At 44.8% G+C, this 15568-nt stretch overlaps 1 protein-coding gene across 1 annotated transcript in view; it reads left to right on the top strand.

Moving 5' to 3' along the window:
* Nucleotides 1-1928: 1928 nt before the first annotated feature.
* RAB10 (RAB10, member RAS oncogene family) overlaps nucleotides 1929-15568 on the top strand; it is a 108965-nt gene continuing 95325 nt past the window's right edge. The window contains exon 1 of the mRNA XM_011950369.1: nucleotides 1929-3363. Coding sequence (XP_011805759.1) covers nucleotides 3237-3363 — 127 coding nt within the window. The 5' untranslated portion in view covers nucleotides 1929-3236. The remainder of the gene's footprint in view (nucleotides 3364-15568) is intronic.

The raw sequence follows: 15568 nt of genomic DNA, 5'->3' as shown, positions 1-15568 counted from the left end.
GGCCGGGTGCGGTGGCTCACGCCTGTAATCCCAGCACTTTGGGAGGCCGAGGTGGGCGGATCACAAGGTCAGGAGATCGAGACCATCCTGGCCAACACGGTAAACCCAGTCTCTACTAAAAATAGAAAAATTAGCTGGGTGTGATGGCTGGCGCCTGTAGTTCCAGCTATGCAGGAGGCTGAGTCAGGAGAATGGTGTGAATTCAGGAGGTGGAGCTTGCAGTGAGCCGAGATTATGCCACTGCACTCCAGACTGGGCCACAGAGGCAGACTCTGTCTCAAAAAAAAAAAAAAAAAAAAATCTATGATCGATAATTTGTTAATAAATGTAATTAATTCCTAAAGTTTCAGAATATGAGTTCATGGGGAAAAGTTTCTAAGTGATAAAATTGTTGGTTACAGGATAAAAAAATAAAGTGAAGAAATCTTTTTTACTGATATATATTTGTACATATTAATGGGAATACATGTGATATTTTGATACATGCATACAGTGTATAATGATCAAATCAGGGTAATTGGGTTATCCATCACCTCAAACATTTATCATTTGTGTTGGGTTTTTCAAATTTTTTAACTGTCCATTATCCCCAAAATTTATGTAGGGTATTACTCTCCAAATTAGGCTTCTTCTTTTTTTTTTTTTTGAGATGGAGTCTCGCTCTGTCACCAGGCTGCAATGCAGTGGTGCAATCTTGGCTCACTGCAACCTCCGACTCCCTGGTTCAAGCAATTCTCCTGCCTCAGCCTCCCAAGTAGCTGGGACTATAAGCGCATGCCACCATGCCCAGCTAATTTTTGTAGTTTTAGTAGAGATGGGGTTTCACCGTGTTGGCCATGATGGTCTTGATCTCTTGACCTCAAATGATCTTCCCACCTTGGTCTCCCAAAGTGCTGGGATTACAGGCGAGAACCATTAGGCCCGGCCCAAATTAGGCCTTCTACAGGAAAAATTCTCGGTTGGGCCTGCTGGCTTGTGCCTGTAATCCCAGCACCTTAGAAAGCCAAGGTGGTAGGATCACTTGAGGCCAGGAGGTTGAGGCTACAGTGAGGTCTCCGCACTCCAGTCTGGGCAACAAGCAAGACTCTGTCTCAAAAACAAACAAAACCTTTAACACTTCATTTTTTCACAGATAGAGTCCACTCTGTTGTCTAGCCTGGTCTCAATCTCCTGGGGTCGAGCAATCCTCCTTCTCAGCCTCCTGAATAGCTGGGACTACAGGTTGTCACTGTGCACAGCTTAAAAACTTTCAAGACTTCTAAAATACTTTGTAACATTGGGGCTTGAGTTAATCTAACTTATTTTGATAGGAATAATCAGGGTAACAAGTTTTTCCTTCTGACTCTGAATTGATGACACACCTGTGCTGCACTGACCATCACTCACTTTGTGATTTGCATGGCTAGTCTATTTTAGAATTGTTATTATCATAAGGCATTCCCGACTGGAGTCAGAATGATTCAGAGAGGATGAGAAGGTTTAAGTGAGGCTGGGCGCAGCGGCTCACGCCTATAATCCCAGCACTTTGGGAGGCTGAGGCAGGTGAATACCTGAGGTCAGGAGTTCAAGACCAGATTGGCCAACATGGTGAAACCCCGTCTCTATTAAAAATACCAAAATTAGCCAGGCATGGTGGTATGCGCCTATAATCCCAGCTACTCAGGAGGCTGAGGCAGGAGAATCACTTGAAACCTGAAGGCGGACGTTGAAGTGAGCTGAGACTGTGCCATTGCACTCCAGCCTGGGTGACAGAGTAAGACTCTGTCTCAAAAAAAAAAAAAAAAAGAAAGAGAAAATGCGAGGAAGCAGGCTGGGTCGGACTAGGGGTAGGCTTGACCACCTTTCAATCTTCAATCCAGTGGTACGACTCTGGCGGCAGGCAGAGGCCCCACCTCCTCTGCAGAGAGCTCCCGGGTTCTCCCGGATTCCTAAAGGACGGCAAAGGCCTGAAGCAGGTTCTCTGAGCACCGCACAGACCCTTCTACTTCGCGGGGAGGTGCTTCCTGCGCCCAGGTGTTCCTCAGCCTTCCTGTCGTCGCCCAGGAAGAGGTTGTGAGGATTACATCATCCCAACCCGAGCAGCGTGGCCAGTTTTTCCATCTCAAACTCTTGTTCTTGAAGTCAACCGGGATGGAGCACTCATGTTTCTCCGTCAGGCCTGGCCCTGGAAAGGGGGCACGCCGGGAGGCGTCTCGTTCTAGCAAAGAGGCTATTAAATGACCCAGGGCGCAGTTTTTTCTCGCGTTTACGAGCTCCACCTACACGGGAACACAGGGCCACCCAAGCCCGTCGCTGCGCCAAGACCTCCAGCTCAACACACCTGACAAACGCTGGGCAGAGAAACCGCAGCGCAGTCCAGCGGGAGACCCCGGGAAGGGAAGGAGGTGCAGGGTTCGGGAAGGGTGTCTCGGGGGCGGGGGAGGAGGGTCCGGGGGGCCTGCGCTTGCGCAGTCGCTAAGCAGCGGCTCCCGCGGGGCGTGCTCGTAACGCCGCGCACCCTATCAGGCGGCCACAGGGAGCGCGCCCGCGGCCTCGCCCTCTCTCGCCCCTCCCTTCTCCCCTCTGGGTCCAGCCTCAGACTGAGGCTTGGATGCCCGAGCATTCCACTCTGCCCTTCGGCGCGCCCCCGTGCCCTCTTGTGCGCGTGCGCAGAGGCGAACCGCAGGGCTAGGGCGTGAGGGAAGGGCGGGCGTACGTCCTTGCGTGCGTCTCAGGCAGCGCGCACGCCGGCGTGAGAGGGCACGGGGAAAAGGTGGCTCTGGCCGGGGCGGCTTGGTTTCCTGGGGCTATGTAACTGAGCTCGTCGACTTGGGGGTCTTTCTTCGCTGCCCTCGCCGCGTGCTATCGCGGAGTTTCTGCTCGGGAGAGAGACTGTCCTCACGCCCGCCGCGCCTCCTCGACGGCAGAGCAGGCTTGCTCGCCCGTGGGAGCGTCCCGGCCGAGAAGCCCTGAGGGGGGAGGGGAGGCCATTTTGTCCCGACCGACTCCCCGGAACCGGGCGGAGCGGCTGGGAGAGGCTGTGGAGCCGCGGTCGCCGCCCTCGGAGGCACTGGACGCCGCCACTGTCGGGGCTTCCCCGAAGCTGTTCGTAGGTCGCCCGCGCCCTCTCAAGCCTTCCTTTTTCCCACGCTTCCCCGGTCCTCCGGCCTGAGAACGCCCGTGTGAGGAGTTGACCGTAGTGAGAGGGACCGATCCCTTGGGGCCGCCGGCGGCGAGAGCCCGAGCCGCTCCTCCCAATGGCGAAGAAGACGTACGACCTGCTTTTCAAGCTGCTCCTGATCGGGGATTCGGGAGTGGGGAAGACCTGCGTCCTTTTTCGTTTTTCGGATGATGCCTTCAATACTACCTTTATTTCCACCATAGGTAAGACCTGTGGGAGGACGGTGTACAGTCTCGGTAGCTGCAAACCGTTTATTTTACTCCAGACATCTTGCTTCCCGTAATATACGCCTTTGTTTCAGTGATTCCGATTCCAAACGACAGATCCAAGTTAGTGTTTGAATCGGCATCGAGCTTACTGGGGCGGGGTCTTCCCATGATTTCCATCCGGTCTTTTGCTTTCGAGTCTCCCACTATGCTCAGTGCCTTCTGTTACAAAATATGCATCATTTAACCGTGTTCCAGAACCTTATTTCTTCAGGCGACTGGACTGGCTTTTTCCACATTTGCATGGAATTACTAGATGTGTGATATTTTTAAAGTGTTTATTTCAGTGGTTGCGATTGAAGCAGTACTAGCTATTTGGGAAAGGCCTGAATTTATGCTTTGGGGCAAAGAGAAGATTCCATATGGTCATAACTTAGAGTAAACTTGAGGGTTTCTGAGAAGAATAATTAAGGTAAATTAGAAGGGAAAAGTGAGTTGCCCTCATTGACTAATTCATTGATGTGTCAAACAATCGGAGGCTCTTCGCGCTTCGGGCGGGACTCTGGCATATTTGCCTCAGTGCTTTTCGAGACATCAACAGAAGCAGTAATCTGAGAGAGATGATCAGTTTCTGTCCTCAAACCCAACGGAGTGAAGTCAAGTTCCCTCTTCTGTCTTATTTGACTCTAGTATTTACAGGAAAGTATTTTGCCAGTCATAGCCCTGTGGACTTACAATGCACTTTCACCGTGTTTCAGAATTACTTAGTGTGGAAGTAAGAGCTGAAGAGTGACCTTTTTAATCGAATTTCCCGTTTAGGAAAGGAAAAGGGAAAGCTCTAGGAAAGTCCCTTTTGAATCTGGGTAGAAAATTTAAGTGGCGCTGACGCTAATTGTGCTTTATTAATTGTGAAACCCATCCGCTCCCCAAAACATTTCTTAAAAGACACATGGCTCTCAGCATTGTGGCGGTGCAGTTGAACTCATATTTAAATGTAATTTTATATTGAGACGATTTTAAAAAGCAACTGCGGTCGTCTTTGAACTCTGGGAATTGTCAAAATTAAGCTGATTTGGAGCAATTTATATAGCGTTACTGAAATATTTGGTTTGGGTTTTCTTTTGTGACAAATATCAGCTGCTTCATTCTCACAAAATAAATTTTACAGAAATTAAATTGGACAAGTCATTTTTTAGATAGATTTTTATTTTGCTCACCTTTTTTGGGAGGCAAATTATCATAGTCCTTATTTCCAGAGTATCATACTGTTTTCTTGGTTTGTCATAAATTTCATGAAACTTAGAGCTTGTTCTCTAACTTGTGGGTTAGAGAATACTAGCACTTAGCGCTAGCACTTCCCTAGCACTAAGTTTGCTTTTAACACTCCACTTTTAGCTGTAGGTGGCTGGGGTTAGGTGATCAGATGGGTCAGCAAATATTTATTGAGCATCTAATGCTGGGCACTGTTCTTAGGCACTGAGAATAAATGATGAATACAGCAGACCCCTTGAGGAGCATTCCAGTGAGATGCTACAGTAGTAGGCATAGGGAGGAAGAGTGCCTAGTCTAAATCGTGAGGAGTTTGAGTAGTCTTACATATAGATGATACCTAAAATGAAGTCTGGGCCGGTGCTGTGGCTCACGCCTGTAATCCCAGCACTTTAGGAGGCCTTGGCGGGCAGATCACAAGGTCGGGAGTTCAACATCAGCTTGGCCAATATCGTGAAACCCCATTTTTACTAAAAATACAAAAATTAGCCGGGCGTAGTGGCAGGTGCCTGTAGTTCCAGCTACTCAGGAGGCTGAGGCAGGAGAATGGCTTGAACCTGGGAGGCGGAGGTTGCAGTGAGCTGAGATTGTGCCCCTGCACTCCAGCCTAGGCAACAAAATGAGACTTAGTCTCAAAAAAATAATAATAAATAAATGAAGTCTGGAGGACTAATAGGAATTGAGTCAGAGGGATGGGATAGGGCCTTTCTGGAAAAGGGATCATGGAACAAATGTATAGTAAGGTTGAGGATTTAATTCATGTGGTCAACTTTATTTATTTATTTATTTATTTTGAGACTGAACCTCACTCTGTTGCCCAGGCTGGAGCGCAGTGGCGTGATCTTGGCTCATTGCAACCTCCGCCTCAGAGTTCTGCCTCAGCTTCCTAGGTAGCTGTGATTACAGGTGCTGGCCACCATGCCTGGCTGATTTCTGTATTTTTATTAGAGACTAGGTTTCACCATGTTGGTCAGGCTGCTCTTGAACTCCGGACCTCAAGCACTCCACCGCCCCAGCCTCCCAAAGTGCTGAGATTACAGGCTTGAGCCACCACGCCCGGTTATGTGGTCAACTTTAATCTATCCTTAGGAACAGTGTGGATGGAGAGTAGGAAGCAAAACATTAACTCTGTCTACTCCAATCTTTTTGTAAAGGGTACATGCCCCCCAACTAAAACTCAATCCTGTAAGTTAATGGTATAATATTTTTGTATTCCTTTTACTTGGGAAGATGTGTGATGATTTTGGATCAAGTCTGCTGGGTGGGAATCTTGTTTCCACAGGTTACTAGCTGTGCAACTTTGGCAGATTACTTAACCTCTCTTGGCTTCAGGCTCTTTAAAAGTGTTAATAAGGCTGGGCACGGTGGCTCATGCCTGTAATCCCAGCACTTTGGCAGGCCGAGGTAGGCGGATTGCCTGAGGTCCGAAGTTCGAGACCAGCCTGATCAACATGGAGAAACCCCATCTTTACTAAAAATACAAAAATTAGCTGGTCGTGATGGCGCATGCTTGTAATCCCAGTTACTCGGGAGGCTGAGGCAGGAGAATCGCTTGAACCAGGGAGGCAGAGGTTGTGGTGAGCCGAGATCGCGCCATTGCAGTCCAGCCTGGGCAACAAGAGTGAAACTCCGTCTGAAAAAAAAAAATGTCAGTCGTAGTATCTACCACATAGGGTAGTTGTGAGAATTTTATGGGTTAATGAGAGTAAAGCACTTCACATGGTGCCAGGGCCAGGCACTTTGTAGGAGCACAGTGCATATTATATTAGCTATATATAGAATATGTGACTCTTCTGCTGTGGAGTGTGGCAGAACATGTTATTTTATGGATTGAACATCCTGCACACTGTGGTACCCAAGTATTTGTTGGTGCTCCGCTAAACAATTTCTTTTTTTTTTTTTTGAGATGGAGTTTCATTTTTTTTTGCCCAGGCTGGAGTGCAGTGGTATGATCTTGGCTCACTGCAATCTCCACCTGCCTGGCTTAAGTGATTCTTCTGCCTCAGCCTCCCAAGTAGCTGAAATTATAGGCATATGCCACCACACCTGGCTAATTTTGTATTTTTAGTAGAGACGAGGTTTCACCATGTTGGCCAGGCTGGTCTCGAACTCCTGACCTCAGGTGATCTACCCTCCTCAGCCTCCCAAAGTGCTGGGATTACACGTGGGAACCACCATGCCCGCCCTCTTGTTTTTTTTTTTTGAGATGGAGTTTCGCTTTTGTTGCTCAGGCTGGCGTGCAGTGGCGCAATCTCTGCCCACTGCAACCTCTGCTTCCCAGGTTCAAGCGATTCTCCTGCCTCAGCCTCCTGAATAGCTGGGATTACAGGATCACGCCACCACGCCTGGCCAATTACGTAGTTTTAGTAGGCAAAAATTAAGTAGTTTTGGTCAGGCGGTTCTTGAACTCCTGACCTCAGGTGATCCACCCGCCTTAACCTCCCAAAGTGCTGGGATTACAGGCATGAGCACCGCGAGCCCGGCCTAGACTCTGACATTTTCATGCTTTTGGATAAAAATGTTTTCATATATAAGATGTTGAATACTGTAAGTTGAGAAAATAAATGATTCTGAGTACAGCTTGAACACATTCATATATTAGTTCTGTCCACAGGTTTAAGATACCATTGGGCTGGGTGTTGTGGCTCACGCCTGTAATCCCAGCACTTTGGGAGGCCGAGGTGGGCGGATCACGAGGTCACGAGATCACGACCATCCTGGCTAACACGGTGAAACACCACGTGGCATGGTGGTGGGCGCCTGTAGTCCCAGCTACTCGGGAGGCTGAGGCAGGAGAATGGCGTGAACCCGGGAGGCGGAGCTTGCAGTGACCGAGGTAGTGCCACTGCATTTCATCCTGGGCAACAAAGCGAGACTCTGTCTCAAAAAAAAAAAGTAGTTTACCATTGCATTTAACCAGTGCCGTTCAAAAGAAATAATGTGAGCCACATATATTACTTTTAATAGCCACTTTTTTTTTGTTTTGAGATGGAGTCTTGGCCTCCCAAAATCCTGGAATTACAGCTGTGAGCCACTGTACTTGGCCAAATGGTCACGTTTTAAAAAGTAAAACAAAATTTTTTTTTGAGACGGAGTATCGTTCTGTTGCCCGGGCTGGAGTGTAGTGGCATGATCTCGGCTCACTGCAACCTCTGCCTCCCAGATTCAAGCAATTCTCCCTGCCTCAGCCTCTCTAGTAGCTGGGATTACAGGTGCCCACTACCATGCCCAGCTAATTTTTTTGTATTTTTAGTAGAGACGTGGTTTCACCATGTTGGCCAGGCTGGCCAAGAACTCTTGACCTCAGATGATCTACCCACCTCGGCCTCACAAAGTTCTGGGATTACAGACTCGAGCCACTGCGCCCGGCCTATAAAGTAAATTTTAATTATGTATTTTAACTCATATCTAGAAAGTTATTTTATTGTGTAATCAAGATTTAAAAATTGTTGAGAGCAGGCTCAGTGGCTCACACCTGTAATCCCAGCACTTTGGCAGGCTGAGGTGGGAGGATTGCTTGGGCCCAAGAGTTCAAGACCAGCCTGGGCAACATAGTGAGACCCAGTCTGTAGGAAAAAAAAAAATTAAAATTGTTGAGATATTTCACATTCTTTTTCTCTGGTTTGTAAGCTATGCTTACAACTCATCTCATTTTAGATTAGGTGTATTTCTACATGGATGTATATTATGTAATGAAAACATAAATTTTAAAGAGGCGTATTTCAAGTGATTAATAGCTACATGTGGCTAGTAGCTGCCATACTGGATGGTACATGTCTGAACAATGTTAAGTAACCACTTGGTCAGTGTGCAGATGACTAGAAATACTTTGAAAGTAGACTACTTTTAGGAATGTGTTAAATTTTACCAAGTGACTAGGGTTTGTTGTTGTTGTTATTTAAAAGATTAAATCTCACTCTGTCACCCAGCTTGGAGTGCAGTGGTGCAATCATAGCTCACTGTAGCCTCGAACTCCTGGGCTTAAGAAATCTTCCTTCCTCAGCTTCTCAAGTAGCTGGGACTACAGGCAAGCACCATCATGTCTGGCTGGGTTTTTAAAATCTAGAGCATTCTCTAAGTATAAATTATGATGAAATTTTTGAGTGGTCACTTGATTGATAAAACATCCTGAGGGCTGGGCATGGTGGCTCAAACCTGTAATCCCAGCACTTAGAGAGGCTGAGTTGGGAAGTTCACTTGAGGTAAGGAATTTGAGACCAGTCTGGGCAACATAGACCCTCATCTCTGCAAAAACAAAAAAATAGCAGGACATGGTGGCTTGTTCCTGTAGCTACAGGGGAGGCTGAGGTGGGAGGATCACTTGAGTCCAGGAATTCAAGGGTGCAGTGAGCTTGGATCACGCCACTGCACTCCAGCCTGGGTGACAGAGTGAGATTCTGTGTGAAGAAACAAAAAAAACATCCCGAGGTTTGTAGAGAAGTAGTTATCTTGCAGGTGTTCAGAAGGACCTGACTGCCAAAATAAGGCAGGCCCTCATTGTTTTAGGTGCAGTCATTTAAGTTTCTTACTGGCTATTGGTTTTTTGAAGAAACAATTTTTATAGATTTTTAGGACGGTGTTCACAAAGACTACTGTATTTGAATTTTTCTATATATTTTCAATTCTCATACATCCATATTAGAAATTGTGTTATATAAATGGTCAGATTTATTGGAGACTGCTGCAAAAAACAAATTACTGGTATGTTATACTCAACCGATCTCAAAACGCATCCAAGGGCACCAGAATAAAAGTTACACAAGGGCAGAAATCTTTGTCTTTTTTTTTTTTCCCTCATGTGTGCTAAACACCTAGAAGAGTACCTGCACTTAATGGATGCACCATAAATAATTAATGAAGGCAGGCAGGTAGGCAGACAGGTGGTACAATCAGGATCCTCTTAATATGAATTGAGGGTAGCTTATTTAAAATTTTTCCTTTTTACCTACTTTCTGATCATTATATGAAGTAGATTGGGATCGGACTTATGAATATTAGCTGTGGCCAGGCGCAGTGGCTCACGCCTGTAATCCAGCACTTTGAGAGGCTGAGGCAGATGGATCAGCAGAGGTCAGGAGTTCGAGACCAGCCTGGCCAACACGGTGAAACCCCATCTCTACTAAAAATACAGAAATTAGCCGGGCGTGGTAGTGCGTGCCTGTTGCCCCAGCTACTTGCGAGGCTGTGAGGCAGAAGAATTGCTTGAACCCAGGAGGTGGAGATTGCAGTGAGCCGAGCACATGCCACTGCACTCTAACCTGGGCGACAAGAGTGAGACTCTGACTCAAAAAAAAAAAAAAGGAATATTAACTGTTTGGCTTAATAGGGCAAGACTGCTCTTAGAAATTGAAAGGTTGGGGCCGGGTGCAATGGCTCACGCCTATAATCCCAGCACTTTGGGAGGCCAAGGCAAGCAGATCACCTGACATCAGAGTTCGAGACCAGCCTGGCCAGCATGGTGAAACCCTGTTTCTACCAAAAATACAAAATTAGCCGGGCGTGGTGGCGCATGCCTGTAATCCCAGCTACTTGGGAGGCTGAGGCAGGAGAATCGCTTGAACCTGCGAGGTGGAGGTTGCGGTGAGCCAAGATCGCGCCATTGTACTCCAACCTGGGCAACAAGAGCAAAACTCCGTCTCAAAAAAAAAAAAAAGAAAACAAAATTGAAAGGTTGTTTGAAAAATAGTCTTAAGAGAGTTACAACTTTTGGATGAGAAGATTTCAGTTGTTGATTTGACCATAACCATCTTGGTAGTATGAGCTCAGGAATGCATTACTTAGTGATGGGGGAATTACAAGTTCAAAGCACAGGTTTTTAGTGGGTTGTCTGTATACTGGATGTGCTACCTTTTAGTGTCATTAATCCTTTCTCCACCACTAGGCTTATTCCTTTTTTCACAGGGAATATTTTTCATTGAGAATTGGAGTCTCTGGGTTCCATGTAAGAAATCAAGTTGGTAAAGGCTCTTGTCCCTAAGAGAGGTATAATATATACATTTTGTCGTCAGGATGATTCTGCTAAGTTTTGGAAGAGTAGGTTGGTTCCACTAATCTGCATTTAAGAAACGATTGATTAGGCTGGGTACTGTGGCTCACATCTGTATTTCCAGCACTTTGGGAGGCTGAGGCAGGAGGATAGCTTGAGCTCAGGAGTTCGAAATCAGCCTGGGCAACTTAGCGAGACTCCGTCTCTACCAAAAAAAAAAAAAAAAAAGCTTTTAAATAAAAAATTACCTGGGTGTGGTGGTGCATACGTGTAGTCTGAGCTACTCAGGAGGCTGAGATGGGAGATCACTTGAGCCCAGGAGTTTGAAGCTACAATGAGCTATGATTGTACCATCTCACTCCAACCTGGATGATAGAGTGAGATTCTATCTTTAAAAACCCCAAAAAACTATCCACAGTGCTTGCCTCGGTAGCATATATAGTAAAGGTGGAACGATACAGAGATTAGTATGGTCCTTGCGCAAGGATGATGTGCAAATTCTTGAAGTGTTTCATAATTACTATTTTAAAAAAAAGCTGACCAGGCGCAGTGGCTCACACCTGTAATCCCAGCACTTTGGGAGGCCGAGGCGGGCAGATCATGAGGTCAGGAGATCGAGACCATCCTGGCTAACATGGTGAAACCCCGTCTCTACTAAAAATACAAAAAAATTAGCCGGGCGTGGTGGCGGGCACCTGTAGTCCCAGCTACTTGGGAGGCTGAGGCAGGAGAATGGCATGAACCCGGGAGGTGAAGCTTGCAGTGAACCGAGATTGCGCCACTGCACTCCAACCTGTGCGACAGCGGAGACTCTGTCTCAAAAAAAAAAAAAGCCTATCTAGATATTTCTCCAAAGAAGATAAGCAGATGCCCAATAAGCACAGGGAAAGATGTTCAGCATCACTAATAATTAGGGAAATGTAAATCAAAACCACAATGGGATGTTATCTTGCGACCATTTAGGATAGTTATAACGATAATAACAAAAGACAAAAGCAAGTGATAAGGTTGTAGAGAAATTGGAACCTTGGTGCACTGCTGGTGGGAATATGAAATGGTGCAGCCACAGAAACAATAGGGTAGTTTCTCAAAAAATTAAAAAGGAAATTACCATATGATCTAGTGATCTCACTTCAAGTTATATCCAGGATAATTTAAATCAAAGATTCAAACAGGGCCAGGCAGGGTGGCTCATGCTTGTAAATCCCAGCACTTTAGGAGGCCAGATCACTTGGGCTCAGGAGTTCAAGACCAGCCTGGGCAACATGGTGAGATCCTGTCTCTACCAAGAAACCCCCCAAAATTAGCTGTACATGGTGGTACATTTCTGTAGTACCAGCTACTTGGGAGGCTGAGGCAAGAGGATCACTTGAACCCAGGAAGCGGAGGTTGCAGTGAGCTGATAATCGTGCCACTGTGCTCCAGCCTGGGTGACAGAGCAAGACCCTGTCTCAAAACAACAAAAAAGACTCAAACAGCTATTTTCACACCAGCGTTCATAGCAGCATTATTCACAGTAGTTGAAAGGTGGAAACAACTCACATGTTTACCAGTGGATGAATGGATAAACAAAATGTGGTATACACATAAAATGGAATATTATTCAGCCTTAAAAGGGAGGGAAATTCTAACATACTACCACATGGGTGCACCTTGAAAATAGTTTACTAAGTAAAATGAGTTGGACACAAAAGGACAAATAATGTGCGAGGTACCTATAGTAGACAAATTAGTGAAATAGGGGTTACTAGGGCCTGGGGGACAGGATAATGGGAAGTTATTGCTTAATGAGCACAGTTTTAGTTTGGGAGGATGAAAAAGTTCCAGAGAGAAATAGTGGTGATGGTTGTGTAACAGTGTTAATTAATTTAATGCCACTGAATCGTACACTTAAAAATGTTTGAAATGCATGAAAAGACAAATACTATGTGGTTTCATTTATGTGGATATGAGGCTATCTAAAGTCAAATTCATAGAAACAGAAAGAATGGTGATTACCAGGGACTGGGGAAGAAGGAAATAGGAAGGTGTTTAATGAGTATAAAACAGTGCATTACAGTTTTGCAAAATGAAAAGGCTCTGGAGATCTGTTGCACAATGGTGTGATATACTTAACAGCTACTGAACTGTACACATTAAAAATGGTTAAGGTGGCAAATTTAATGTTACGTTTTATGCTGTGTTTTAAAAAACGGTTTAAATGCTAAATGGTTTAGATATATTTTCCCCACTGCCCAACAAAACCCAAAAAACTAACACTTGACCCAGCTCTCTAAAAGAGCATTTGATCGCAGACAGCCCCTCCTGTTCCAGGTGTTAGCTACTGTTAACCAGTGGTTGTGAATCAAGAGGATCCTTTATGGTACTTTCCCATGCTTTAGTATCACTGGTCTCTACTTTCAGATGTTGAAGGCAGATTTGTCTTTCTGTTGTCTGTATCTACATAGACCTTGGAATGTTAGAATCAAAGAACGTTAGTGCAAGAATGAACCCTTAAATGAATTTTCAAAGTGAGAAAACTGAGACTGGTGAGGTGAAGTAACTTCCAGAAGGCTAAAAGGCCACATGGCTAATTAGTTTTTTTTTTTTTTGAGACAGAGTTTCACTTTCATTCACTGGAGTGCAATCAATCTCTGATCTCCACCCGCTGCTCACTGCAACTTCTACCTCCCAGGTTCAAATGATTCTCCTGCCTCAGCCTGCCAAGTAGTTGGGATTACAGGCATGCGCCACCATGCCCGGCTAATTTTTGTGTTTTTAGTAGAGACGGGGTTTGGCCCTGTTGACCAGGCTGGTCTCAAACTCCTGACTTCAGGTAATCTGCCCGCCTTGACCTCCCAAAGTGCTGGGATTACAGGCGTGAGCTATCATGCCCGGCCAGGAGTTTTTATAAGAATCCACAGCCAATCTTATTCATAACCACATTGCTCATTCTGAGAATTTCATTGTTGTGTGTAAAAAAATCAATGATAGTCTTCCTGCTCATCAATTTCAATTTGAAAAGTAGAGTTGCTGTGGTTTTGTTTTTGTTTTTGTTTTTGGAGGGGCAAGAATAGGGAAGTAACAAGTCTTAGAATAAAATATCCAGGATTTTCTTCAGGTTACTTGTCCTTTGCCAACTTAGAGCATAATAGAGACGAGCCGATGATGTTAGGGATAATTATTTTCTTTTCAAGAATTGTGGTGGATAATGATGCACAAGCACGGCAAAGGAAATACCGCCATTCTTGTTTTGTTTGCAGAAGGGAGAGACCGTTAGGAGAAATATTGGCAACCTCTTTCAACTTTTAGTAGTAGAAGATTGCCCAGGCAGAGCTGTCGTAGTAGTTGTAAACAGAGGAGTTTGTTGAGTGTTGATTTACAAATAAGAGACCATTATTTAGCACAAAGTATGAATTGTATGATTAGCTGAAGAGATTTGCATGGGGAAACTATTGAGATAGTTAAGTCATAAAGGAGGAGTTTAATTTTTATTTTACTTGATTTTTGTAGAGACAGGGTCTTGCTATGTTTCCTAGACTGGATCAAATTCCTGGGCTCAAGCAGTCTTCCTGCTTCAACCTCTCAAGCTACCAAGGCCAGCTTTTTGAAACTTTATTTTATATATAGAAAGAGAGTTTAAAAGAGTTACAAAGGATGTTGAGGTTAACAAGACATTATCTGAACCCAGAAGACTAAAAGTCTTGTAAAGGTCATAGAGGTGGTTCCTTCAAATGGATAAATAATTGAGGGTTTATGAAATTAGTTCATTAACTTTGGATTATAAGAAAAGGAATTTGAGGCCCAGTGCGGTGGCTCATGCCTGTAATCCCAGCACTTTGGGAGGCCAAGGCCGGCGGATCACCTGAGGTCGGGAGTTGGAGACCAGCCTGACCAACATGGAGAAACCCCATTTCTACTAAAAATACAAAAATTAGCCAGGCGTGGTGGTGCGTGCCTGTAATCCCAGCTATTTGGGAGGCTGAGGCAGGAGAATTGCTTGAACCCAGGAGGCAGAGGTTATGGTGAGCCAAGATCACATCATTGTACTCCACCCTGGGCAACAAGAGTGAAACTCCATCTCAAAGAAAAAAAAAAAAAGGACTTTGAAAAGTTGATTAGAATAAAATTTTAGTGCAGAAAACTCAGTCTTAAGGGAAATCTGAAATGAGAAAAACATTTTTATTTGAAGGCAGTGCAGTGTATTTTGGGTTGCAAGCATAAATGATTGCTTGATGTTTATTCTTCTTTCCAGAGCTGAAAAATATTTTTGAGGAAAACAGCATCTATTGATGGAATGCTATATTTCTTTTCTTTTTTTATTTATTATTTACTATTGATTAAAAAAAACTAACAGAGACGGGGTCTCGCCATGTTACCCAGGCTGGTTTTGAACTCCTGGGCTCAATCAGTACTCCTGACTCAACCTCCCAGAGTGCTGGGATTTATAGATGGGAGCCGCCACACCTGGCCTAGAATGCTGTGTTTCAAATATGACCCAGAAACAGAGCTTCCAAGGTTGTAAAACATTAGAAAATGGAAAAACCATTATTCTGGAGACCCAAAAAGTACATCATATCAAAATTAGAACAAAGGACAGTGTTGATTTGTTTCTTTCATATAATCAGCAGTGCTTCTGTACAGACTTTTTTGAAATGAAATTTTAATTAAGATAATTGTAATTTCTTCTGCAGTTGTAAAAGATAATACAAAGGGATCTCTTGTACACTTTGCCTAGTTTCTCCCAATGGTAACAGTTTTGGGAAACTTATAACATCACAACCAGAAGAATATTGACATCTGGTGTAATACACCAGCTTTATTAAAATTTCCCCAGTTTTATTTTTATTCATTTGTGTGTATATATATATATATATTTTTTTTTTTGAGGCGGAGTCTCGCTCTGTCACCCGGACTGGAGTGCAGTGGCCGGATCTCAGCTCACTGCAAGCTCTGCCTCCTGAGTTT

This window comes from Colobus angolensis, unplaced genomic scaffold (genome assembly GCF_000951035.1).
Source record: "Colobus angolensis palliatus isolate OR3802 unplaced genomic scaffold, Cang.pa_1.0 Scaffold109, whole genome shotgun sequence".
Classification (NCBI taxonomy): domain Eukaryota; kingdom Metazoa; phylum Chordata; class Mammalia; order Primates; family Cercopithecidae; genus Colobus; species Colobus angolensis.
This window is presented reverse-complemented; position numbering and strand designations above follow the sequence as displayed.